This window comes from Rhinatrema bivittatum, chromosome 2, assembly GCF_901001135.1.
Source record: "Rhinatrema bivittatum chromosome 2, aRhiBiv1.1, whole genome shotgun sequence".
NCBI lineage: Eukaryota > Metazoa > Chordata > Amphibia > Gymnophiona > Rhinatrematidae > Rhinatrema > Rhinatrema bivittatum.
Window position 1 is genome coordinate 56,273,881 of NC_042616.1, and position 27,984 is coordinate 56,301,864.

The window sequence follows — 27,984 nt, forward strand, 5'->3', positions numbered from 1 at the left end:
GGCCCTCACAGAGTGTGCTTTGACACGGTCTTGGAAAGGAATGCCAGCTTGCTGATAGCAAAAAGAAATGCAGTCCGCCAGCCAGGAGGAAAGAGCCTGCTTACCCACAGGTTGTCCTAACTTGTTAGGATGGAAAGAGACGAATAATTGAGTGCTCTTTCTGTGAGAAACTGTACGGTCTAGGTAAAAGGCTAGAGCCCGTTTACAGTCTAGGGTATGCAGAGTCTGTTCCCCGGAGTTGGAGTGGGGCCTTGGAAAAAAGATAGGTAGTATGATGGATTGATTGATGTGAAACTCCGAAACTACCTTAGGTAAAAACTTAGGGTGAGTGCGGAGTACCGCCCGGTCCTGCAGGAGTTTAGTGTAAGGCGGATAGGTAACTAAGGCCTGTAATTCACTAACCCTGCGTGCTGAAGTAATAGCTAAAAGGAATAGCACTTTCCATGTGAGATATTTAAGATCACAGGAGTGCAGAGGTTCGAAAGGTGGTTTCATTAGACGACCAAGAACCAGATTAAGGTCCTAAGGACGTAAAGGTGGCTTCAAATGGAGCAAGCCTTTAAGAAAGCGTGTTACCAAGGGTTGTACTGAAATAGGGACACCCCCGATACCTTTATGGAAGGCGGCTACCGCACTGACATGCATTCGAATAGAAGAGGTTTTAAGTCCTGATTCTGATAGATGCCACAAATAGTCCAAGAATTTAGAGATTGGACAGGAAAGGGGATCAAGGGACTGAGAAGTGCACCATGATGTGTACCTTTTCCATTTGTATGAGTAAGATCTTCTTGTTGAAGGCTTTCGCAAAGCTATCAGGACACGAGAAACCGATTCCGAAAGGTTAAATGGCTGAAGGACTAACCTTTCAACATCCATGCCGTCAGGGACAAGGCTTGGAGGTTGGGATGGAGGAGGCATCCGTCGTTTTGAGTGAGCAGATGCGGGTCCTTTCCCAGAGGAATGTGCCTGGGAATGGAGAGATCCTGGAGTATGGGAAACCACACTTGGCTTGGCCACTGCGGTGCTATCAGGATCATGGTTCCTCCGTCCTGGCGTAGCTTCACGAGAGTCCTCGACAGAAGAGGAAGTGGAGGGAATGCATAGAGCAGACCTGTTGTCCAGGTGAGGGAGAATGCATCCCTGGGCCGAGAGTGTTGGCTCTGAATGAGAGAGCAGTAATTGTCCACTTTGTGGTTCTGAGGGGACGCAAAGAGGTCTATGTGGGGATAACCCCCCTTGTGAAACAGAGAGGTCGCTACCAGAGGATTGAGTGACCACTCGTGTGGTTGGAAGACTCGGCTGAGCTGGTCTGCCAAGACATTGTCTACTCCCGGCAAGTAGATGGCCTTGAGGTACATGGAGCGGGAGAGGGCTTCCACCCAAATCTGCGCAGCTTCCTGACACAGAAGGAAGGAGCCTGTGCCTCCCTGCTTGTTTATGTACCACATGGCCACCTGGTTGTCTGTCTGAATTAAGATTGCGTGGTTTGACAGGCAATCTTGAAAAGTCCTGAGAGCATAGCGAATTGCTCGCAGCTCCAGGAAATTTATCTGGTGTTTGGCTTCCTCTGGTGACCAGATTCCTTGAGTTTGTAGAGTGTTTACATGAGCTCCCCAACCGATGTTGGAAGCGTCGGTGGTGAGGACTATCTGGGGATCTGGTGGAAGAAAGGGCAAGCCCCGTAGGAGGTTGAATTGATTTGTCCACCAGACGAGACAGCCGGAGTGCATGTGTGATTGTAACAAAGGAGGACAGAGGCTGAAGAGCCTGAGTCCCATTGTTGTCTTAGAGTCCATTGTGTAACTCTCATGGCGAGACGAGCCATGGGAGTCACATGGACTGAGGAGGCCATGTGTCCCAGGAGAACGAGGAATTGGCGAGCAGTGGCTGTGTGTTGATACTGCAGCTGGCGAGCTAGGGACACAAGAGCTATTGCTCTTTGATGAAGAAGGTAGGCCTTTGCTTGTAAGGTGTCCAAGTCTGCCCCAATGAAGGATAAGGTTTGAGATGGGACTAAGTAGGATTTCTCGTAATTGACTAGAAATCCTAGAGAAAGCAAGGTTTGAATTGTTAGAGTCAGGAAGGACCGAGCCAGCTGCTGGGTTGGGGCCCTGACTAACCAATCGTCCAGATAGGGGTAGACGTGGACACCTTCCTGTCTGAGGAATGCTGCTACCACTACGAGACATTTGGTAAAGACTCGTGGTGCAGATGCCAGGCCAAAAGGAAGTACTTTGTATTGGTAGCGCTTTCGGCCTACCAGAAAGCGCAGGTATTTGCGATGAGATTGTGTGATCGCAATGTGAGTATATGCGTCTTTTAGGTCTAGAGAGCATAACCAATCCCCTCTTTGTAGGAGAGGGAGCAGCGAGCCCAGGGTTACCATCTTGAACTTCTCCTTGTAAAGGTACTTGTTGAGGGCCCATAGGTCTAGGATTGGACGAAGTCCTCCTGACTTTTTTGGGATCAGGAAGTACCTGGCGTAGAACCCTAGCCCTTGTTGTAAGTGAGGAACAGGTTCTATAGCGTTTGATAGTAGGAGAAGAGAAACTTCTTGCTCTAAAAGAGCAGAGTGATCGGTATGTCTCCACGCCTGCAGAGGTGGGGAGTCGGGAGGGAGAGACTGGAAGTTGAGGCGGTAACCCTGTGCAATAATTGCTATTACCCATTGATCTGTGGTAATGTGTTGCCACCTTTCTAGGAAGTGGCACAGCCGTCCTCCTACTGGTATATTTGGAAGAGGGGTTTGGTAAATGCTCTCCAGGTGAAAGTCAAAAACCTGCCGCAGGGCCAGGTGGTGGAGCTGCTGTTGGCTTTTGTTTGTGTGTCTGGCGAGGTTGAGTCTTACGATAAGACCTTGCAGGCCTAGACTTGGTTGAAGGGGGATAATACTTCCGTGGACGGAAGAAAGACTTTTTGGAGTCCTTCCTAAACGTTTGTTTAGAAGGCAAGTCAGGAGGAATAGATGAGAGCTGTTTAAGTGTCTCATGATGGTCCTTTAATTCAGCAACAATTTGTTGAATTTGCTCGCCAAACAAATTATCCCCTAGGCAGGGTAAATCAGATAGCCTGTCCTGAACTTCTAGTCGCAGGTCAGATGACTTAAGCCAAGCCCAGCGTCTGGCTGAGATGGCTGTGGCTGAAATTCTTGTGGAAGCATCGAAGATATCATAGGCTGTTCTTACTTCGTGCTTCCCAGCTTCAAATCCTTTATTTAGGAGGGATTGAAGCTGTGGCTGGAATTGTTCAGGTAAGGCATCCGTGTATTCCTGCATCTGTTTCAGGAGGACCCTATTATATTGGGTCATGTAAAGCTGATAAGAAGCTATTCTGGAAATCAGCATAGCTCCTTGATACACCTTCCTATCTATATTATCTAGGAATTTGTTTTCCTTAGTAGGAGGCATGGAAGAGTGTGGCTTTAGTCGTTTAGCTTCCTTTTGAGCTGATTCTACGACTACGGAATGATGTCTAATTGAGGTTTTTGAAAACCAGGAGCTGACTGTACAAGATATGTAGAGTCAGCTTTTTTGTTGACCAGGGAAACAGTGCCAGGAGATTCCCAATTCTTTTTAAGGAGGTCTAGAAAAACCTGATGAATGGGAATAGAAGTGATGATTTTAGGGGCATCCAGGAATTGGAGCAATTCCATCATCTGGTGCCTGTCATCTTGTTCAGATTGGAGTTGGAAAGGAACCAACTCTGACATTTCCTTCACAAAATTTATGAAAGAGAGGTCCTCAGGTGGAGAACGCTTTCTACTCTCTGCAGGAGAGGGTGGTGAAGGCAAATCATCGGTGTCAGTAGATGTATCATCACCCCAAGTGTCATAGGGATCTTGGTGATGACTTGCAGGACCTCGAGGGGGTTGAACCCCTGAGGGTCCAGGTTGAGGCTCCGAAATATTAGTTGGAGTCACCGGGGGGCATCGAGAAAATCCTCGATGGAATCGGTGCTGATATCGGTGCCGGTATGGGCACCGAAGGAATCGGTGTCGGTCTCGATGGAATCGGTGCCGGCATCGGAAACCTCGGTGGAGCAGAGGTGCGTATCGCCCCCGAAGACAATGTCGGTGGCGAGGGACGACATGGCACCGATGGAACTATCCCCGAACGGGGAATCCGATACGGTGTTTCTCCACTTGATGAAAAACCTGTCGGTGACAGCGGTCTTGCCGGTGTCGGTGACGCAGGTATCACCGGTGGAAGGGCTGTCATGAGCGCTTCCATCCGGGTTAGCAACGGAGCTAGTGCTGCTGCAATGGGCTCGGTGGTCGGTTCCACCCTCGGTGCCGGTGTCGGTGCCGGAGGAGGTTGGAATTGTTGCATCGCCTTGTCGATGGCCTCCTGGACCAGCCGGTCCAGTTCTGCCCGGAGACCAGGGGGTAACAAGACCCGGCTCGACGGGAGAGGGAGGCTGAGGCTGAGCCGGAGGGACCACCGTCACCGGTGGAGTCGCGGCTCCCAAACCCCGAGGGGGTGAGGGTTGCCTCGGTGCCTGCGAAACAGGAGTGGACGGTGCCACATCTGATCGAGGCTTTTTTGGCGGTGGCTCGGTCTGTACAGAGGTCGATGACGTCGATTCCTCGACAGGCCGAGACTTATGACGTCGATGGCGATGTTTCTCCTTTCGATCCCCTCGAGCATCAGGGGAAGGAATCTGAGTCGATGGCCGGGAAGCCACCGAAGGAGGACAGTCACCGAAGGGTTGTCGATGATGATGAGACCTCGTCGGTGCCGGTTCCGATGACGTCGATGCAATCGATGGCGTTGGGGTACGAGCATGGAAGAGGAGCCCCATCTTCTCCATTCTGGCTTTGCGACCCTTTGGAGTCATGAGAGCACATTTTGTGCAAGTCAGAACATCATGCTCGCTTCCCAAACATAAAACACAGACTCCATGAGCGTCTGTGATTGACATAGTTCGGGTACAGTCCGGACACCGACGAAACCCCGACGCCATGGCGAAGAGCCAAAAATTTAGCCGCGGGACTGTCGACTGACAACAGGCCTCGAGGGCCACACTCGACGGAAAGTCGACCAAACAACAGCAAAAACTTACCGAAGTTCCGCGGACCGAAAATTTGACAAAGGGAGACCCCTGTGGGGCAAATTTTCTTCAAAACTGAAAGTTTGAAATTCCTGTCAGGAACGTGGTTAAGAGCTCTTCTACCGCGTGGCTACTGCTGCGCGGAAAAAAGAAGACTGAAGGGAGACCCCTGCTGGCTGCAGGGTTAGTGCCGTGCTGGGCATGCCCAGTAGGGGCCAGTCAAAGTTCCTGAAACTTTGACAGAAGTTTTCCGTGGTTGGGCTCCATCCTCGATGTCACCCATTTGTGAGGACAACCATCCTGCTTGTCCTGTGAGAAAGGTGGAAGGCCCTTTGAAAGTGATGGGGGTGGAGATTCTGCCAATGGAAGAGGTGAGATCTTTAGGAGTACAGTTAGATTCAACATTGAGTATGGAGCAACATGTTATGTATTTGGTAAGAAACAGTTATATGAGGTTCAAGAAACTTAGGCAAATTAAATCTTTCTTGGATGCTTTTTTGTTAAGATCTTTGGTTTTTGACTTGGTTCTCTCGTATCTTGATTATTGTAACACTTAACTTTGGCAGCGGGTATGTGCCCCCCTCCCTCCCACAAGCCCAACAAAGAATAACAAACCAAATCCCAAGTAAAGGCATACGCAATTAATTGTGAGTGTAAAAAGGCCGCAGCTTTATTGAACAAACATAGAATGTTACCTGCAGTACCCAAGCCATTGAGTTCTTGCACGGTATCACCACGCTGCCCACCAACTGCCGTCCGCCACACACAAGCAAGACAGCCATGATGTATCCGCCCCCTCCCCCCCCCACCGCATTCAAGCAAGGGGGGGTCCCCTTCTGGACTCTGCTGCGCCATATGGCCATCTCACAACCGTCCTCAACAAGTCATAATCCAGCGATTGCTCCTGGCAGCAAGTTCAACATCTCATCGACCCCAGCTCATGTACCCTGCCACCAGCATGAGGTAGTTATTCACTTGCCTCATGCCCATAACCTAGCTGCGGCCAGATGATACCCTCATACCAAAGATTTCTTCTAAGGCTTCCTGCAGTGAATTGTTACATTTATCTGATATAGGTCAATATTGAATATTGTCCCACACATGCTGAATCTGACTTCCTCCCAGCCTCTGGACGCATGCATCCACTTGTCTGTTCAGCTTCCTGCTTCTTCTGTTCCTCAGCTTTGAGTCACCCCATTGCATGCATGGTATGATATCGGACCAAACCAAGCAGCTGCCCTTGAATAGAATAGATAACATCTTGAAATTCTCTCTTATAATTTGCAGTAACTACTTACAGAACAAGCTCCCTAAATCGTTCCTGCCTGGGTAAATGATGATAACCTCTGGCTGGGTGCATGCCACCTCACGCTGCCGTAGAAGGGGTAACAGGTGTTCCCGCGGTGACAATCCATTCAACGTAGACCCTACATGGTGCCAGCCCCAAATGCACCCACTATGGCCACTCGTGTGCCTCCTGGCTGTCCAATGAATAGAAGAATGTCCCACAATCCAGATTGTCCTTCGCCCATTGTGCACACCTGTAACATAAATTAATGGCATTGTTTGTTGCTGTCTGGGCCCGTTCTAATGTACAAATTAACCACGGATGATTTTCATCTATTCGCTGTATGACTTCCTTGTTTAAACCCACCCTCGCAGCACTGGTTGCTGTGCTGATTCTGAATACATGAATTCCAAACTCACCCGTGTTCAGGCTTGAGGTAAGCTAATGCACCCTTTAGCACTGCTGCAGACCAATACCTAGTGAGTGGAACCCCGTCAGCATGCACTAGCAGATAAAGCCCCTGGTAGGTCTGGCTTGCTAAGTAAAAAAAAAAAAAAAGTTCCTCACTGGGCAAGTGACTTGAGATTCCACCTGCCTCAAGCATAGCGGGGCCCCCCTCCCCTCCTGGTCAGTTTTGGAACGATGTATTAAGATAAACACTGCCCCATCTCTGATATGCACATTTTGTATTAGCGTGCCATTATGGCCAGTTTTGGTTTTGGATCTAGCGATTAACCCACCCTCATTGCTCTGAAGAAAGCCAATGAGAAAACCGCCCTAAAAAGGCAAATCAAAAATTAAATTCACACACTGCTGGAAGTGCATTCCATAGGCATATAAGTATCTCATGCATGATGGGCTTCCTTGTAGCCTTCTTCGTCCAAACCTTCCGCCCCCACCCTACTAGCATCTTCTTCATCATAACGCATAAGTTCCTGCAAATTTTGTTTAAATGTAAACCGATGTGATATGTAAAATCGAACACCGGTATATAAAAGTAAATAAATAAATAAATAAAATAAAGGCCATGGTTGGGTCCCCACACCCCCGCGCTTTCGTGAAAAAGGGAAATCCTGCCAGATGGTTCATTACTGCACTCCTGGACTGCCCCTTTTCCTTTGCAGCATATTGAACCATCAGGTTAACTGGTACAGGACCCAGCACCCATCCCAGCCACGTAAAAATACATGCACGTGATCGTATCCACGAGAATAAGCAGCCCATGTTGGAGCTAATGCTCCACATAACAGGTCCCTGGTAGTCATGTCCCAATACTCCATAGGCACTCCGGGAACGTTGTAGCCTCCGCGTCCGCATTTGGTATCTGTATATGAAAAGAATCCCATTTAACATGAGAGAGCGCATCAGCTATCCCATTACTTATGCCGGACACGTGCCATGCCCTGATGGTCATGTTAAATCGCAAACAGCGCAGGACTATTTCCCTACATAACTCCACCACCTTTGGACATTTTGCGGAGTGCTTATTGATGACCTCCACTACTGCCCAGTTGTCACTGCAGAAGATTATTTTCTTATTGGCAAGCCCCACGCCCCACACCACTAGAGCTACGAGTATTGGGAATAATTCAAGAAACGTTATGTTCTTTGTCAGCCCCCTCTCCTTCCGTGCCGAAGGCCACGGTTCAGCGCACCATGAGCCCTGGCAATACACACCAAATCTCCAACTCCTAGATGCATCTGAGTAAATATCCAAGTCACTATTAGAGACTGGCAGTTCCTGCCACATAGATTCCTCGTTGAATTCGCTATGGAAATTAACCCATATGGCCAAATCCTTCTTCATAGCCGTAGATACTTGTATGAAATGATGTGGCCGACTGATGCCTGCCGTGGCCTGAGTCAGCCTCCTAAGGAATACCCTCCCCATAGGTATGACTCGACATGCAAAATTCAGGCTACCGACTGTTGCAGTTTGATGCTGCTGGAGAAGATAGTGGACCCTTGGGCCGGCCTACCTAGGGAGACAGGGTAGGCCGGGGGGGGTGGAGCCACAAGCTGGAAGGGTTCACCCAGGAACCAGGGACCCCCCGGGAGGAGCCCGTAGGGTCCCAGGTCCTCGGGACAGGGAGTTGTCTACAGAATGTCCAGAGGCTGAGATGGGCGTAGGCCGGGACCAGAGCAAGCAGAATGAATAGGAAGTCCAAGGTACCCGGAAGGCAAGGGACCGGCTGCACAGGACAGAGGGCCGGCTGAAGGCAGGGCAGCGGACAGCTGCGGAGTCTGTAGCAACCGGAGTCGGAGGCAGGCAGTGGGTGAAGCAGGGTCAGAAGCAAACCGGAGTCTGAAGCAGGCTGAAGCGGAGTCAGAAGCAAACCGAAGTCGGAGGCTGGCTGCAGGCTGAAGCGGAGTCAGAAGCAAACCGGAGGCTGGCTGCAGGCTGAAGCGGAGTCAGAAGCAAACCGGAGTCGGAGGCTGGCTGCAGGCTGAAGCGGAGTCGGAAGCAGACTGGAGTCAGGGGCTGGCTGCAGGCTGAAGCGGAGTCAGAAGCAAACCGGAGTCGGAGGTAGGCTGTGAGCTGAAGCGGAGTCAGAAGCAAACCGGAGTCAGAAGCAGGCAACGTGGAGATCAACAGGTATGCAACTGAGAACAACTAAGAAGTTGTGAACCTCGTTGCAAGGCGTTGAGAGAGAGTCTGAACGCCGGTTATATCGGGACTTGGGCGTGACGTCAGCAGCACGGGCGGGGCCGGGCTTCCAGGAGCTGGACACTCAAGAGGGACGTCCTCGTGCGCGCGAGACCGAAGGGAAGCAGGCCCGTAATGGCTGCCGCCACGTGGAATGAGAGAAGCCCCCCGGGGTCCGGAGCGGGTGGAATGCGGTGATCACTGAAGCGGAGGTAGGCGGGCCTGAGCCCTAACAGAAGGGAAGCGGTCGGGACCGCAACAGTACCCCCCCCCCCCCCTTTATGGCCCCTCTTGAGAGGACCGGGTTTCTCCGGGTGGTCACGGTGGAACTGTTGCAATAGGGATTTGTCCAGGATGTTACGGCTGGGCTCCCAGGTGTTGTCCTCGTCGCCGCAACCCTCCCATGCGAGAAGATATTCCCATCTTCGGTTGTAGAATCGAACATCCAGGACCTCGCGTACCTGGTAAGTAGGATCATCATCGATCCGGAGGTCTTCGGTGGTAGCGAGAGAGAACTATGGGCTTTAGCAGGGATACGTGGAAAACATTGTGGACTCGAAGAGAGGACGGCAACCTCAGCCGATATGAGACCGAGCCCACTCTCTCGGCGATCCGGAATGGCCCACAGAACCTGGGGGCAAATCTTCATGAGGGGAGGCGGAGACGAATGTTTTTGGTGCTGAGCCAAACCCGGGCTCCTGGCTGATAGGTGGGAGCCGGTCGTCAGTGGCGATCAGCCGTCTGTTTGGCAGAGGAGGCTGAGCGGATCAGTTTGTTCTGGATCTTCTGCCACAAGGTCTGTAGCTGTCGAGCCATTAACTGGGTGGCTGGAGAGGCACTGGGAGTAGCGATGGGAAGTGGAGGTCTCAGCTGTTTCCCGTATACTAGCTGGAAAGGTGAGAGCCCGGTGGCAGCATGAGCTTGATTGTTATAGGCAAACTTGGCCCAGGGTAGCAGTTCTGACCAGTTGTCTTGCTTCTCATTGGTGAAGGCTTGAAGGTAGGTTTTCAGAGACCGATTCATCCTTTCGGACTGCCCATTACTCTGCGGGTGGAAAGCTGTAGAAAAGCTGAGCTTCACTTTGAAACATTTACAGAGAGCCCTCCAGTAACGTGCGACAAACTGTGGCCCACGGTCGGAAACTATGTCTTGCGGGAGGCCGTGTAGCCGGAAAATATGCTGGGTGAAGAGGAGAGCTAGTTCGGGTGCAGAGGGTAACTTAGTCAATGGAACAAGGTGCACCATCTTGGAGAAATGGTCGACGGTGACCCAGATAACCGTCTGACCGCGAGATGGAGGCAAGTCCACCATAAAGTCTGTAGCGAGATGGGTCCAGGGCTCTGTGGGAACTGGCAGAGGCTGTAGAAGACCGCACGGGGTTCCGGGACTGGGCTTTTGATGAGCACAGGTGGGACAAGAACTTACATAGACGCGAACATCCTGTCGCATGTTGGGCCACCAGTAAAAACGATTAAGGAGTTCCAATGTTCTCTCTCGTCCTGCGTGCCCTCCAGTGAGGGAGTCATGAGCCCAGCGTAATGTCTTTAGACGATCTCGTCGGGGAGCCACGGTCCTATCTTGGGAGAGGACCGTCAGGGCGGACAGGCGAACCTTACTAGGGTCTAGAATGTACTGTGGAGGTTCTTGGTCTTCCTCGGATAGGGAGGTCTGTGAGAGAGCATCAGCTCGGAGATTCTTGGCTGCCGGCCGGTACTGTAGGACAAAGTCAAAGTGGCTAAAGAACATGGCCCAGCGGGCTTGGCGAGGGTTTAACCGTTGGGCCTGGGACAAAAACTCTTAAGTTTTTGTGATCCGTATATACGGTGGTCGTGTGTCTTGCCCCCTCGAGCCATTGTCTCCATTCTTCAAACGCGAGCTTGATTGCCAAGAGCTCTTTGCCACCGATGGAATAATTTGTCTCGGCGGGAGAGAACTTCCTGGAGAAGAAGGAGCACGGCAATAGTTGTCCGGAATCGGAGTGTTGACTGAGGACCGCCCCGACGGCTATGCTGGAGGCATCGACCTCGACGATGAAAGGTTTTGCCGGATCGGGATGACGGAGACAGGTGTCCGTGAGAAATGCCTCTTTCAAGTCGGTGAAGGCTGCAACCGCAGCGTCAGGCCAGTTCTTGGCGTCGGCTCCCTTGCGGGTCAGGGCAGTAAGGGGAGCGACCCGATGCGAGTACTGTGGAATAAAATGTCTATAAAAGTTAGCGAAGCCCAAGAATCTCTGGAGGGCCTTGAGACCCCTGGGTTGAGGCCATCTAGTTATAGCTGATACTTTTTCGGGGTCCATCCGGAAGCCTGTGGAAGAAATGATATACCCCAGGGGGCAGGGCCTCAGCTTCAAAAACACATTTTTCAAGCTTGGCATAGAGATGATTGTCTCGGAGAGCCTGCAGAACTTGTGTGACATGGTGGCGGTGAGTATCCAGATCTCTGGAGAAGATAAGCACGTCATCAAGATAGACAATCACATGAGAGTGGAGCATGTCGCGTAGAACCTCGTTCATGAGATTCTGGAAGACGGCCGGGGCGTTGCAGAGTCCAAAGGGCATTACTAGGTACTCGTAATGCCCATCCCTGGTATTAAAGGCCGTCTTCCACTCATCCCTGGGGCGAATACGGACGAGGTTATAGGCCCCTCGGAGGTCTAGCTTGGTGAAGACGCATGCTCCCTGAAGGCGATCCAAAAGCTCAGGAATCAGGGAAGCGGATAACGGTCCCGCTTGGTGATGGCATTCAAGCCACGATAGTCTATACATGGACGGAGGGAGCCATCCTTCTTGGCAACAAAGAAGAAGCCGGCTCCGGCAGGAGAACGAGAGGGACGAATGAAGCCTTTGGCAAGGTTCTCAGTCACATACTGAGACCTGGCAGCAGTCTCTGGCAAAGACAAAGGATACACCCGGCCACGGGGAGGCGTGGTGCCCGGTAGCAAGTCAATCGGGCAATCAAAAGGCCGGTGTTGTGGAAGAATTTCAGCCATCTCCTTGGAGAAGACGTCGGCGAACTCCCGATATGGCTCGGGCAGCAGGAGGGAGGAGCAGAGGTGCAAGGTTTTCAGTGGGCCTGGGAGGTGTAAACAATGATCAAAACAAAAGGGACTCCATTGGGTTAGTTGAAAGTTATCCCATTGAATAATGGGTGAATGCTGTCGTAACCACGGTAGTCCAAGGACCAGGGGGTGCACAGCTCGTTCCAAGACTAGCAGGGAGATTTCTTCCGAATGGAACAAGCCTGTCAGGAGAGTCAAAGGGACCGTGGAGCAGGTGATGGTTCCAGGGAGCAGCGTGCCCCGGATGGAGGAAATACGCAGCGGAGGAACCTTTCGTTGCGTGGGAAGAGACAGCTAGTTCACCAGATCGGCCACAATGAAATTCCCCTCCGCACCAGAGTCAATGAAAGCCCGGATCTGGAGTTCCCCACTGGGGTATTTAAGAGTCACTGGCAAAGTGCATAGAGGAGCTGATCCTGTAGCTCCTCGGTATAACCTAGGCACGGTCGTTTCCCGGACGTTCCGGGCAATTGGCGAGGAAGTGCCCCTTGCCTCCGCAGTAGAGACAGAGGCCCTGCGAGCGGCGCCTCCTCCTTTCTTCGGGAGTTAGTGGAGATCTGCCCAACTGCATGGGTTCTCCATTGTTGGCAGAGGCAGGAAGTCCCTTAGGTGCCGGGGTTCTGGTGGCAGCGGACGACAGTGGTGGTGTTTTACGGTAGGAACGGGTCTCCTTATCCCGCTGCTGAAGGCGGCGATCCACCCTGCCGGCGATGTCAATTAAGTCATTTAAGTCCTCCGGGAGGTCTCGGCCTGCTAACTCATCCTTGATGCGGCTGGCAAGCCCCTCCAGGAAGATTCCCCTAAGGCAATCATCCCGCCAGCCAACTTCCATGGCCAGTGTGCGAAAGTCTATGGTGTAATCGGCCACCGAGCGTGTCCCTTGCCTGAGGTGCAAGAGCTCCGAGGCCGCGGTGGTCTGGCGTGCAGGATCATCAAAAGTGAGGCGAAAGTTGAGAACGAATTCCTGCAGATTCTGTAACAAGGGGTCCTGACGCTCCCACTTGGGTGAAGCCCAGTGCCTTACCATCCAGTAGCGAGAATATATATGCCACTTTAACTGCGTCTGAGGGAAACTGCGCAGGCAGAAGGGCAAAGCGCACGTAGCATTGATTCAAAAAGCCACGGCATGTCTTGATATCCCCGGCATACCGGGTCGGCGTGGGTAGCTGAGTCACTGATGCCGAACTGGGTACTGGAGCCGGAGGAGGGGCTGGAGGCGAGTCCGGAGGAGTGGCCTCCAGGTGGGAGACCAGCTGTTCCACGGTAGCAGCAAGTGTGTCGATACAGTGCTGTTGCTGCCATCCCCGGGATGGCCTGCAGGCTTGGGGCCTCCGCCGAGTCCATGGCCTTGCAAACTATTGTAGTTTGATGCTGCTGGAGAAGATAGTGGACCCTTGGGCTGGCCTACCTAGGGAGACAGGGTAGGCTGGGGGGCGGAGCCACAAGCTGGAAGGGTTCACCCAGGAACCAGGGACCCCCCCGGGAGGAGCCCGTAGGGTCCCGGGTCCTCGGAACAGGGAGTTGTCTACAGAATGTCCAGAGGCTGAGATGGGCGTAGGCCGGGACCAGAGCAAGCAGAATGAATAGGAAGTCCAAGGTACCCGGAAGGCAGGGGACCGGCTGCACAGGACCGAGGGCCGGCTGAAGGCAGGGCAGCGGGCGGCTGCGGAGTCTGTAGCAACCGGAGTCAGAGGCAGGCAGTGGGTGAAGCGGGGTCAGAAGCAAACCGGAGTCGGAAGCTGGCTGCAGACTGAAGCGGAGTCAGAAGCAAACCGGAGTCAGAGGCTGGCTGCAGGCTGAAGCGGAGTCGGAAGCAGACTGGAGTCAGGGTCTGGCTGCAGGCTGAAGCGGAGTCAGAAGCAAACCGGAGTCGGAGGCAGGCAGCGAGCTGAAGCAGAGTCAGAAGCAAACCGGAGTCGGAGGCAGGCAGCGAGCTGAAGCGGAGTCAGAAGCAAACCGGAGTCAGAAGCAGGCAACGTGGAGATCAACAGGTACTAAGAAGTTGTGAACCTCGTTGCAAGGTGTTGAGAGAGAGTCTGAACGCCGGTTATATCGGGACTTGGGCGTGACGTCAGCAGCGCGGGCGGGGCCGGGCTTCCGGGAGCTGGACGCTCAAGAGGGACATCCTCGCGCGCGAGACCGAAGGGAAGCAGGCCCGTAATGGCGGCCGCCACATGGAGTGAGAGAAGCCCCCGGGGTCCGGAGCGGGTGGAATGCGGTGATCACTGAAGCGGAGGTAGGCGGGCCTGAGCCCTAACAGAAGGGAAGCGGTCAGGACCGCAACAACCGACAAGGAACTGAATGCTAACCAACGTCAGCTTCCTTGCTGCTAAGGCGTTTTGGAGCATTTCGCTTAACTTGCAAATCTTATCAACAGGTAACCTAGATACTAGATCTTCTGAATCGAGCTCAGTGCCCAAAAAGGATCTGATAGGAGGCTTCAAATGAATTGGGCAACCAAAGGTTGTACAGAGATGAGTCCATCTTCTACATGGCAGGGACAGGCACAAACTGCACTGAGATGAACCCTGAGTGCGTCTTGAGATCCAACAAATTCAGAAGTAATCGAGCAGGTTTTATGTGGCGTGGAAGAGGTCTAAGGCCTTTTGCTCACACAAGGCAAACCTCTTCCCTAGGGTCCAAAGGCTGATTTTGAGGGATAATCTTGGGAGGAATATGTCCTCATAACTTTTACCAGCTCTTTATGGGTCAATATATATGCGAGATCTGCTGCCTCAGATATGGGAGGTGGCAGAACAGTTTCCTTATTAGCAGCGTTACCACCCTCAGTCATTGGTGAGTAGGGGATGGAGTGTAGAAAACACATAACCAGAACAACCTTTGATGTTTTTGAAATGGCATCACGAATCTGTGGTGGGGATTGGTGCCTGCAAACTTGCCTGGATGCAGTCCTCAGACCTCTGATCTGAGGTCCAGGAAAGACTCGCTGATATGCCATGTACTGGGGAGAATCTCATTGGAGACAGAGTGAAGGAAGCAATGGCACAGATCGGAGAAAACTCTGTGATGCTTCAACAACTTTCAATTGCCACTCCTGAGCCGTTCATCTCTATCAAGAGATACCAGAGTATGGATCAAAGGAGACACTTCCAACCAAGTAGGCATTTTCCTTTACTCTCTCCGGCCCATGCACGACAGGCCCCTCACATTCATCTGAGGCAGCAGAGGGCCTCAGAGCCAAAGTCTGGGACAGGGTTTTGATTGGATCATAGAGAGCATAGCCCAGATTATTTGTGCCAGAGGGACCTCCCTGTCAGAGGGAAGGGGTTGTGGAAGAGCTGAGAGGGGATTGGAGGGGATGAGCGTGAGGGTGGGGAGTGACTGAGTGAGGGGAGGGAGGGAGGGGAGGGAGGTGAGAGAAGGGGAGGGAGGGAGGTGAGAGAAGGGGAGGGAGGCAGTGGGAGACAGAGGGTGAGTAAGACTGAGGGGAGGGAAGGGGGTGGGTGACCGAGGGGAAGGGGGAATGAGGGAGAAAAAGCATAGACGGGTGCTGTGTTCAAAAATGGACAGGAAAAAAAAAGTAATGTAGCCCGTTGTTACGGGCTTAACGGCTAGTATATTCATAAATGATCTGGAAAGAAGTATGACGAGTGAAGTAATCAAATTTTCAGATGATACAAAATTATTCAGAGTAGATAAATCATAAGCAGATTGTGATAAATTGCAGGAAGACCTGGTAAGACTGGAAAATTGGGCATCAAATGGTAGATGAAATTTAATGTGGATAAGTGCAAGGTGATGCATATAGGGAAAAATAACCCTTGCTATAGTTACACAATGTTAGGTTCCATATTAGGTGCTACCACCCAAGAAAGAGATCTAGGCATCATAGTGGATAACACATTGAAATCGTCGGCTCAGTGTGCTGCAGCAGTCAAAAAAGCAAACAGAATGTTAGGAATTAATAGGAAGGGAATGGTGAATAAAATGGAAAATGTCATAATGCCTCTGTATCGCTCCATGGTGAGACCGCACCTTGAATACTGTGTACAATTCTGGTCGCCGCATCTCAAAAAAGATATAGTTGTGATGGAGAAGGTACAGAGAAGGGCAACCAAAATGATAAAGGGGTTGGAACAGCTCCCCTATGAGGAAAGGCTAAAGAGGTTAGGTCTTTTCAACTTGGAGAAGAGACGGCTGAGGGGGGGATATGATAGAGGTCTTTAAGATCATGAGAGGTCTAGAACGGGTAGATGTGAATCGGTTATTTACACTTTCGGATAATGGAAGGACTAGGGGGCACTCCATGAAGTTAGCATGTGGCACATTTAAAACTAATCTGAGAAAATTCTTCTTCACTCTGCGCACAATTAAACTCTGGAATTTGTTGCCAGAGGATGTGGTTAGTGCAGTTAGTGTAGCTGTGTTTAAAAAAGGATTAGACAAGTTCTTGGACAAAAAGTCCATTACCTGCTATTAATTACCGTATTTTTCGCTCCGTAAGACGCACTTTTTTCCCCCCAAAAGTGGGGGGGAAATGTATGTGCGTCTTATGGAGCGAATATAAAAAAAAACCCTAAAAATCTAACAAAACCCCCCCACCCTTTGCCCTTACTATGTCACAGCCCCCCCCCCCCCCCCACTAATCAAATGGCGCCGACGGCCCTTTGCCCTTACTATGTCACAGCCCCTGTGACATAGTAAGGTCAAAGGGCCGTCGGCGCCATTTGATTACTGGCAGCCGACTGCCCAAGTCTAGGAGATCGCTCCCTGACCGTTCCTGGGCCCCCGCTGGACCACCAGGGACTTTTGGCAGGTCTTGGGGGGGGGGGGGGGTCAGGAAGGTGGGGGGTTGTAGTAAATTAAGCTGGCAGGTCTTGGGGGAGTCAGGAGGGTGAGGGGTTGTAGTTAATTAATTTAAAGGGTTGGGATAGGGGGTTTTTTGGGGGGAGGGGGGGTCCCAGAGAAAGATAAAAAGTTTTCTGATCTGGGGAGTGGACCGAAATGGCCCTCCCCAGACCCGAAAACAAAATGGGGAGGAAAAAAAATGTTATGCACTCCCCTAATTTGCTCCATAAGACGCACAGATGCCCGGGGACAGAGCCGGTTTAGCACAATTTTTTTTTTTTTAATTTTCCCCCTCTGAATCCTAGATGCGTCTTATGGTCAGGTGCGTCTTATGGAGAGAAAAATACAGTAAGTTGACTTAGAAAATAGCCACTGCTATTACTAGCAACAGTAACATTGAATAGACATAGTTTTTGAGTACTTGCTAGGTTCTTATGGCCTGGATTGGCCACTGTTGGAAACAGGATGCTGGACTTGATGGACTCTTGGTATGACCCAGTATGGCATGTTCTTATGTCCTCTTGTGAAGGGATGTACTGCAGTGATTTCCTTACTGTCTGTTAGATGCCTTTTGCTTAGGGACATCTAGCTCCATTCAAAGGCAGTGGACTGTAGATAAAGCCTGCTACTACAGGCACTATTGTGTAATATGGAATGGTATTTCAAGCTATCTGGTTTTGTATGTCAAGAAGTCAAATAATTATGTAATCTTAGTTAAAATGTGATAATTAAAACAATTTTCATTAATGAATTTCTCTTAACTTATCAGAGTTTTGCAGCTAGTAGTCTTTGATTGTCTTTCTTCCAAACTGCGAGAGAGTGAGAGCTGCTTGTTGTGGTAGAGCATGTGAGAGTGAGCGCTTGTGTGTGTAGAGAATGTGAGAGAGAGAGCTTGTGTTTGTTGTAGAGCATGTGAGAGTGAGAGTTTGTGTGTGGGGTGGGGGGAGATTATATGAGAGTGAGAGCTTGTGTGTGTGTTGTAGAGCAAGTGAGAGCTTGTGTGTGTAGAGAATGTGAAAGAGCTTGGGGGAGAACATATGAGAGCTTGTGTGTGTGAGAGAGTCAGTGAAAGAAAGCATAATCCTGTCTGTGAGGGAGGATGGGAAGAAGACAGTAGGAGAAGAAACAGAAAAAGAAGAGAGACCCTAAAAAGGAATTAGGAAATGACCAACAAGAGAAAAGTGGGGAAAAGAGACTGAGACCAGCTAATTAGAAAAATACAAAGATCAGACAACAAAGGTAGAAAAAAAATTATTTTTGAGATTTTAGCAATTGGAATATGCCATCTTTGGGAATGTGCATTTCTTATATTTTTGTGTTTTGCTCTTTTTTCAGTATTGCACTGTTCAGAGTCTAGTTTCTCAGGCTTTTTATTTTGGCTTTGTCTGCAAGTTTCTGTTTCTAATTTGTAGTCTCTTATTTCTGTATTTATCTAGGGGTCAGTCTCTGTTTTGCCTGTGTATGACTGAAATGCAGTATTTCTGCTAGCATGTAGTTTCTTTGTAGTAGTACAACTTACGTTACTCCAGTACAGTGATGGCGAACTCCAGTCCTCGAGTGCCATAAACAGGCCAGTTTTTCAGGCTATCCACAATGAATATGCATGAGAGAGATTTGCATGTAATGCCTCCATAATATGCAAATCTGTCTCATGCATATTCATTATGGATATCCTGAAAGCCTGGCCTGTTTGTGGCACTCGAGGACTGGAGTTCGCCATCACTGCTCCAGTAGGTGATATATTAATATTCTAGGGCCTGGTGTAGTATTTGCATCACTGCTTTTTCATAAGGTTCTTGTTTGAATCCTGAGAGTGAGTGACTATGGTTTGACAAGGTTTAGTTGTGTGGTTTTTTTGGTTTGGGTTTTTTTTTGGCAGGAGGTGACACCAGAATTTGAATATTTTTTTTTTTCATGTTGGTTGTAATGTGAATTGACCTAGCTCTGCTCTGCACCTGTTCTGATGATTAATAGAGATGTGCGAAGCCCGAGCCTATTGGTTCGGGCTTTGGTTTTGGCCCTCCATGAGAAATTTCATTTTCCTGCGGTTTGGGCTTTTTTTTTTCAGGGAACCCGAAATTTTGGGTTAGTGCGCATTAATTTCAGAAAAATTATATTCGTTTTCGGGTTTCCAAAACGCACATCCCTAATGATTAATGCTATTTTATTGTAGTTATGATTTCTGGCGTTCTCAGTGGATTTATGAAAGAATACATTGATTTTTGTTTTATTACATGATTGATTGGATCTATTTGTTTTCTTTGCTTTTTACATGATATACTTGTGCATTTATAAACTGCATTAAATATAAAAAAAATTAATACAGATTAATAAGGAATTTTTAATGCTGGTAAGTGCTTGAAATAATTGAGGTAAAATGTTTTAAAGTTTTATTCATGATGTATAATGGCTGTTGCAAACTATGTAGAAAGCCATTGTAGGGTGCAGTGTGTGGCATTATTTATCAATAAGAATACAACTAGTTGGTCTCAGACCTGCATGCCTACAGCCACCGATATTAGCCTTGTGCCCACCCAAAAAATCAGTTCTGGCTATGCCACTGATTTTTACATTTTCTTTTCATATTTAGATGTAGCTCATTTCTTTTCATGATAGCTCAAAACAAGTTTAATTCAGCTACTATAAGTATTTCCTTGTTTCCAGAGGGCTTACAATCTGTTTGTACCTGAACTAATGGAGCGTGAAGTGACTTGCCAAAGGTCATGGGAGTGTCAGCAGGATTGGAATCCTGGCTTCTCGGGTTCTCAGCCTGCTTCTCCAACCGACTAGGCGGCTTCTCCACTCATGAGCATATAGATTTAAATGGAAATTTGTCTGGGGAATTTTTCCTGTACACAGTTTTTCCCTTCTCAGGCTGAAATCAAAGGAGAAAGTGAAGCTGAGGGTGGTGAGAGAGCCTCAAATGGAACAAATGAGAGATATACTGATAAGGAAGAAGATGGTGAGCTTACTGAAAATAAGACAGGTGAATAAATTGTTTTCACTGTTTTGGGGCCTGTATACTAAATACTTAAAATTTTTGCCTGCATAGTAAGCATGTTTACTGTGTTTACCCAAAACTGTGCTGTTTATAAAGGCCTTGGCATGAAAAACTATTTGGCAGGGAGGTGTTTTGTTTTTAGAGCTTACGCCGGTACATTAAAAGATAAATGCATTTGTATGTGCCAAACATTAAAATATCTTGATAATGACCTAATTACTCATTACTGTGCTATGTACTAAGTCTGCACTAGCAGGATGTAATTTAATGTGCATTATCTACTCCTGGGGGAATTCTGCGCAAAACATTTTAGAATTCTGCGCACAAAAACTTAAAATTCTGCAAACTTCTACAAACTTTATATTGGTCAAAATAACACAATTTACATGAGTCTTTAAGTAATTACATTTTAAATTAATACAGAAAAAAGTTATTACTTAAAGATATAGAATTTTAAATATTTTGAGCAGAATTTCCCTAGAAATTCACTGTAAGAGTTGTCCCTTCCACTCGCTCTTCCTACTCCCCTGGCCACTTTGTCCTCTCTGGCCCCAACTCCTCCACCTGCCAGTATCTCTTCCCTTCACCTCTAGGCTCAACCCCATCTACTCTATTGCCAGTCCCAGCGTTTGACCCCATTCTCAATACTGCACCTCACACAGGCTCCCTCTGGCCCTCCCGCTCTCACACACGTGCTCCCTCTCTCTAATACACATACACACACCCTCATATAGGCTCACTTACTCTCTCGCGCACACACACACACACATCCCCTCATACAGGGCCCTATCTCTTGCATACACACCCACACAAGCTCCCTTTCTCTTTCACACATACATCCTCACAGAGGCTACCTATGTCTCTCTCTCATGCACCCCTTCACACAGCTCTGTCTCACACATACACAATCCCTTCACACAGACTAGCACCCTCACATATACACAATCCCTTTTTCATACATACAAGCTCCCAATCTCTCACACATATACACACTCCTTCACAATCTCCTCATATAGGCTCCCTCTCTCTGAAACCCACACTCAAGCATCTTCCTTGCTCTCTTACCTCCCATGCTCTCTCTCACCCTCCCCTCCCCCACACTCCACACATATAGGCTCCCTTTCCCTGAAACCCACACTCAAGCATCCCCCCACCCCACCCCTCTTACCTCCCATGCGCTTTCTCACACCCCCTCCCCTCTCTCACACCCCCTCCCCTCTCTCACACACACATTCCCTCTCACCAGCATCCCCCCACCCCCCTCTTACCTCCCATGCTCTCTCACACCCTCATGCTCTCTCTCCCCCTCCCCTCTCTCACACACATATTCTCTCACTGGCATGCTGCGAAGATGAAGGCCCGGGTGCGCCGTTCGCGGCACACGGGGGCCTTCCATCTTCACCCCGAGCGGAGCACATTCCATTCGCAGCACACGGGGGCCTTCCCTTTCCGCCACGAATGTGCGCCTGGGCCTTCATATTCGCTGCAAACGGAACGCATCCCGTGGCACACATGGGACATGCTCCGTTCACGGCATGCCAGGGTCTCCTCTACTATTTTCTGCACAGAATTTGGCAATTCTGTGCAGGAGGGGGATTCTGCGCAAATTCTGCGCTCCGCAGTAGCACAGAATTCCCCCAGGACTAATTATCATGAAATGTTAAATCCTGCTGTGGGGCTGTAATTAAGTGCTAGTGCTCCAATCCTGCACAGTAGGTTTGGTACCCTGGCACTTAACTAGTGGTTAGGCCCTGAACAATTGGCCCCTCCACCATTAACCGAAAATGACACCTATTGGCTGCGCTATGCATTATAATTTAAATGTGGGTTGTAGCATTCAGCATTGCCAACCAGAGCCATTTCATGGGAGGTCCTCGAGGCAGCTGGAGAAGAGCCTTGGGGTAGGGGGGGGAGGCAGAAGAGGGGCATTATTTGGATTGAGGGAGGGGAATATTTGGAACATCAGGTTGGGAAGGGGGAGTCCTTAGGTTAACCATCACACTAACTTTGGACTGGTTAATGTGGGAGAATGTCTGATATCCAGCATATGTCTGCCCAAAGGTCCATGCTTCCTTTGAACATTATTCTCTGCAAACCAATGGACTCAGGACCAGTGGGTTATGCTCCCCTGCCAGCACATAGAGACTGAGCAAGCTGACATTACAGTATATATACTTCTGCAGTGAAAGGAGCCTGCCAGTATTCTCCGTCTCCAGCAGATGGTGGACGTGCATCTCCCTATAGGGATTGCTTCAGATTTTGAAAGAAGAATTTAAAATAGGAAAAAAAAACCCGCTCTTCTGCTATAATACCAGAGGGTCCCTCCCCCAGTTGAGAATTCCTGAGGTGATTTCTGTGGTCCCTGAGATGTGTGACATGGTCCGGTAGCTGGTTTTCCCGGCATGGACTTAGCTGATTGTACAGCTTAAACCTCTCCCCAGTGTCTCAGTACTCAGCCAGTAAGAGCTGAGTTCAGATAAGTTTCAAATAAATAACGAAAGAAATAAAGAAGAATTTAGTAAAGGTAGAGACAGTGTAGAGGTGCTTGCAGGATTTCCTCTCGTCTTCATGCTTGGCGTGCTATTCCAACTTTCCCACTCCTGTGATGGTTAAGGGAACTGGGCAGCCTGGTGGGTTGGGCGGCTCCAGTGGGCTAGGCCCCGTGGTTAGGATTTTTGCCTGCGTGCCGCATGGTAGGCCGCACCGGCGTTTTCACATGTTTCTGTGAGTACTTTACTGCCCTTTACAGCATGTCTGTGGCGCAGTGCATCTGCTCTGCGCACATGTGTGCTTAGTTTTGGGCACACAAATTTTTAAGCATTGGTGGTGCACCCGGCTTTGGCACAGTTTGTGCGTTTGTTAGAGTAAGCGCCACCTAATTTTTGTGCACATAAATTTTGTGCGCTTGAAATTTTTTCAGCGCGAGCCGGTTGGGCACATGTTCTCCATCACCTGTGCACTGATGGCGCTGGTGAGCAAGAAACCTAAGCATCTTTCTGTCTGTGTTGCCTGTCATATTCGGACATCTCAGTCTGACATGTCCTTTAACATGTGTCAGCACTGTTTAGAGGCTAAGGGAGAGTTGTCTTCCTCTGATTTCGCTAAGCCTGGATCCTCCCAGCCTGATGATGGTCTGGTTAAGGATCTGTCTGGAGGTACACCGGATCTTGAAACTTTCTTGACTGGTTCTTCACAGGAGATGGCAGTTCAGTGGGCCCCACTCCAGTTCCTTCTAGGTTTGGCCTAAATCTGGTTGCTTTTTCTTGGGTGAAGTTTTTTCAAGGTTTGCAATCCTTTCTTCAGGTGCAGTCCTCAGCTCCGCCCACTCCTGTCAGATCAGATCCTCAGCCGGTGGCCCCTCCTTCTTCCAGCCCTTTGTTTAAGCACCGGAGCACATCTCAATTCACTGCGGGTAATCCCAACAGGAACCTGGATGGCTCTGATGATGAGGCAGATCCTGATTCCCTGAAAGATGGGGAAATTTCTCAGGGACTGGAACCATATCGGACCATGTTGCGGTTCTTTCATAGAGATGAACTGCAGGTGTTCCTGGTGCAGATTTCACGTCTGAACCAAAGAAGAATCCCATTTTGGTTTCCTTGCGTAAAGCCTCTTATTTTTTCGCTGTTATGGACGCCATTCAGGAATTGATTGATCTTGAATGGGGCGCCTCAAAGGCATATTTCAAAGGGGTCGGACATTGGAAGGCCAATACCCCCTGGATCCAGCGGTGAGAGAGCGTTTCCATTTTCCCAAAGTGGATGCGCTGGTCTGTGCCTTCTCTAAGCGGATGACTATCCCTGTGGAGGGAGAAGCGGTCTTGAAGGATGTGCATAACAAGAGCATTGAGGCTATCCTTAAGCAAGCCTTTGAAGCATTGGCGATGACTTTAGAGATAGCTTCTTGTTGCACCCTAGTGGCACAAGCTCGTCTGCTTCTTTCTAAGAAAGTTCTTTCTGGAGTGAATTCCAGAGCAGTTTTGGAACCCGCTGCTGCCTTTTTAGCTGATACAGGCTGTGATTTGGTCTGTACCTCGACCAGAGGAGTGGCTTTGATGGTAGTAGAAAGGCATCTAAAATGGTTATGAAATTGATCAGCTGATGCAACCTCCAAAGCTAATCTTACGAAAATGCCTTTTAAAGGCTCGCTCTTGTTTGGGAGCGAGTTGAAGAAATTGGTCAGTATGTGGAGCAAATCTCCGGTCCCTCGGTTGCCAGAGGACAAGAAGCAGTTGTGTCGCCCCTCTGGTATGAGGGGTCATTTCCAGGATTCCAAGCACTTTCGTCCCTACAGAGGTTTGACCTTTCAGAAGACTCAGCTTTTCGGTAGCCCTCAGTACTTTCACCACAGACATAGCCCAAGAGAGGTGTGGGCTTGGGTAGCGGATCCTCCCAAGCTTCCCAATGAAGGTTTATCGACCCACCTTCGGGAACAAGAGATAGGGGAACACTTCTCTCTCTTTTATCAAAGGTGGGTCGCGATCACATCAGATCAGTGGATCCTGGAGATAAGAGAAGGATATGCGCTGAAATTTCACAGAATTCCTCGAGACATGTTCACAGTGTCTCCTTGCCACTCCCCGCAGAAGAAGCAGGCAGTGGAATCTATGTTTTTAAGGTTCCTCTGGCTGAGGGCTGTGGTTCCAGTGCCTACATTTCAATAAAGCATGGGGCAATATTCCATTTATTTTGTTGTGCCCAAGAAGGAGGGCTTCTTTCGTCCCATCCTGGATCTCAAAAGTGTCAGCCATCATTTGAGGGTGACTCATTTTCACATGGAAACCTTATGCTCAGTGATAATGGCCTTGCAGTCAGGGAATTTCTGACCTCCTTGGATCTGTCTGAGGCCTACCTTCATATTCCCACCCATTTGTAGCACCAATGTTTTCTCCTTTTTGCGGTGTTGGGCACCATTATCAATTTTGGGTGCTGCCTTTTGGTCTAGCCACCACTCCCAGAATGTTTTCCAACGTTATGGTGGTAAATGCAGCAGCACTGAGAAGAGATGGGATCCTGGTACACCCGTATTTGGACGACTGGATTATTTGAGCCAGGTCTCAGGAAGAGAGCTGCCTGGTGAGCCCCTTGTTGCAGGAGCTTGGTTGGGTGATGAACCTGGCCATCTCAGTCATTGGAGTATCTGGGTGTTCGGTTCAACACAAGGTAGGACAAGGTTTTCCTGCTGGAAGCTCGGATTCAGAAATTGATGTCAGATGCGTCAGTATGTGAGCACTATACGCCCAACAGTGTGGTGCTATCTACAGGTACTTGATTTGATGGTGGCAACAGTAGAAGTGGTGCTGTGGGCGAGGGCGCATATGCGTCCTCTTCGGCGCTCACTGCTGTCTCGTTGGAACTCAGTCTCACGACTATTGGATTCGGTTCCACTTGCCAATGGAAATTTGCTCTCGCCTCCAGTGGTGGTTACAGGAGGCTCATCTGAGAGAGGGTGTTTCCGTGACCTCCCTGAACTGATTGATACTCATGACAGATGCGAGTCTCCAGGGTTGGGGAGCTCACTGTCAGGAGCTGATGGACCAAGGGCGTTGGAATGCCGAAGAGTCCCTCTGGAACATCAATCACCTGGAAGCCTGGGCGGTCCGGTTGGCATGCATGCAGTTCAGCCACAGACTGCAGGGTTAAGCGGTCCGAGGGATGTCAGACGACGCAATGACGGTGGCCTAAATCAGTCGACGGAGGAACCAAGAGCCAGCAAGTGTCTTAGAAAATAGACCAACTTATGGAATGGGTGGAAGGACGACATCTGATGATCTCGGCCTCTCACATTGCAGGAAAAGACATCGTAAAAGCAGACTTTCTCAGCAGGGAGAGTCTGGACCCAGGAGAGGCGTTTTTTCAGCTGATAGTGGATCGCTGGGGCCTTCCATTCTTAGACCTGCTGGCAGTTTCTCGCAGTGCGAAGATTCCTCAATTCTTCAGTCGCAGGAGAGATCTGTGGTCCCTGGGCATAGATGCTCTCATACATGTCTGGCCAGAAGACAAGTTGCTTTATGCCTTTTCTCCGTGACCCTTGTTGGGTAGGATAGTTCACAGGATCGAAGACCACAGAAGGCTGGTACTCTTGGTGGCACTGGATTGGCCCAGGCGACCGTGGTATGCAGATCTGTGAAGACTCCTGGTGGAGACCCCCCTTCGTCTTCTGCTGTGCAAGAATCTGTTGCAGCAGGGACCTGTCCTTTATGAAGATCCGACTCTATTTTGTCTTATGGTTTGCCCCTTGAGAGGGCTCGCTTGTTGAAGTGTGGATATTCTTCTGCGGTGATAGCTACCTTGCTCGGTGCTCGGAAGTTCTCCACTTCCTTTGTGTGTGGGTTTGGAGAGTGAGGCCTGGTGTGAGGATCGAGGTGTTCTTCCTCGTTCGGTAAGAATCCGCTCATTCTGGAGTTTTTGCAGGATGGATTAAATAAAGTATTGGCCTTTAATTCCTTGAAGGTACAGGTTGCAGCTCTTGCCTGTTTCAGGGTCCCGGTGAATGTTGGTGCCTTATCATCTCATCCTAATGTGGCCCATTTTTTTGAAGGGAGTGCAGCATCTTTGGCCTCTCTTGATGTTACCAGTTCAATTATGGAGTCTTAATTTGGTGTTGGAATTCTTGGTGGGCCCTACGTTCCAACCATGGCATAGCCTGTCCTTGGGGTTATTGACCTTGAAGACTGTTCCTGGTGGCTGCGTGTCGAATTTCTGAGCTGCAGGCTTTCTCTTATCGGGAGCCATTCCTTCACATGACTCCAGGGGCATTACACTGCATTCTGTTCCATCCTTCTTGCCCAAAGTGGTCTCGGAATTTCTTATGAATCAGTCCATTTCCTTGCCATCCCGGGATAAGGTCAGGGACGTGGAGGAGTATCGCCTCCTGCGACCCATGGACGTCAAGAAACTTGTGTGGTATCTGGAGGTTTCTGAACATTCCAAAAGATGGATTGCCTATTTGTCCTTCATGGTGGAAGGAAGCAGGGCGAACCAGCTTCACAGGCTACCATAGCTTGCTGGATTAAGGAGGTAGTCACGGCTGCGTATGTGGATGCTGAAAAGCCATTATCCCAGGACAAGCAGGTTGCTAGTCCTCACATATGGATGACATCATTGATGGAGCCCTATTGCAGAAAATTTTGTCAAAGTTTCTAGAAACATTTGACTGGCACTCTGAGCCCACTGAGCATGCCCAGCATGCCATGATATTCTCTGCCACAGGAGTCTCCCTTCAGTCTTCATTTTTCCGCGCTGCTGTTGGCATCGCGGAGCAGGAGCCTGTGTGAGTTTTCTCCCATACTGTCTGACTAAAAATCAGATTTAAAAACAATTATTTCTCTCCCATATCGGGGTCTCCCGTGTTAACCACAAGCCGGTGAGTACTTTTTCTCTCATTTTTACTCTCTTGAGTAAAAATATTTTTTCTTCTCATTTTCATCGATGGCTGTCGACGAAAATATGGCCACGGGATTTAAAAAATGTCTCAACTGTAATCGGACTATGTCCATTATAGATCCACACCTCGAGTGTGTCCTTTGTTTAGGTCAAACACACGATGTGACATCATGTCCCAAGTGTGCTGAAATGACCGCGAAGGGCCGAAAGGCCCGACAAGAAAAGATGGAACACTTATTCCATCTACAACTTTTGCCTTCCCCATCGACGTCCACTCAATCATCTCCAGCCGGAGTTTCAAAACGTTTAATCCTCAAAAAACGTCAACCGGAAGGCTCGGGGGATCGTTCATCGCCGACCCCATCCGTGGCGTTGATGAGGTCAGCGGCAGAACATCGACCAAAGCATCGCCATCGGCACAGTCATCCATCGATCCCAGAGGCACTTCTCTCCCCAGAGAAATCGACTGCAAAACGACCTCGCCTTCAAGAAATACCGAGGCCTTCAACGCCAAGGCCTTCACCTTCTTTCGATGCGCCGACCATCGAACCTCCACAGGGCCCTGTGGAAGGACCAACACCTCCACCGCCACCACGTGTAGCTGCTCTGCCTGCACTAGCTATCACGGAGGAATTGACAGATTTTATCCGTCCAGCGGTGCTTCAAGCGTTGCAGGACCATCGATGCCCTCGCCGACGTCGATGCCGGTGCCTTCACCAATGCTGGCGCTCCTTCCGATGCCGGTGC

General features: G+C 49.6%; 1 protein-coding gene across 3 annotated transcripts in view; it reads left to right on the forward strand.

The window, feature by feature from the left end:
- The window catches only part of SMARCC1 (SWI/SNF related, matrix associated, actin dependent regulator of chromatin subfamily c member 1), a 557,827-nt gene that overhangs the window by 405,065 nt on the left and 124,778 nt on the right, over positions 1–27,984 (forward strand). For all 3 annotated transcript variants that reach the window (XM_029588188.1, XM_029588187.1, XM_029588189.1), the window contains one exon: positions 19,726–19,837. In XM_029588188.1, coding sequence (XP_029444048.1) covers positions 19,726–19,837 — 112 coding nt within the window. The remainder of the gene's footprint in view (positions 1–19,725; positions 19,838–27,984) is intronic.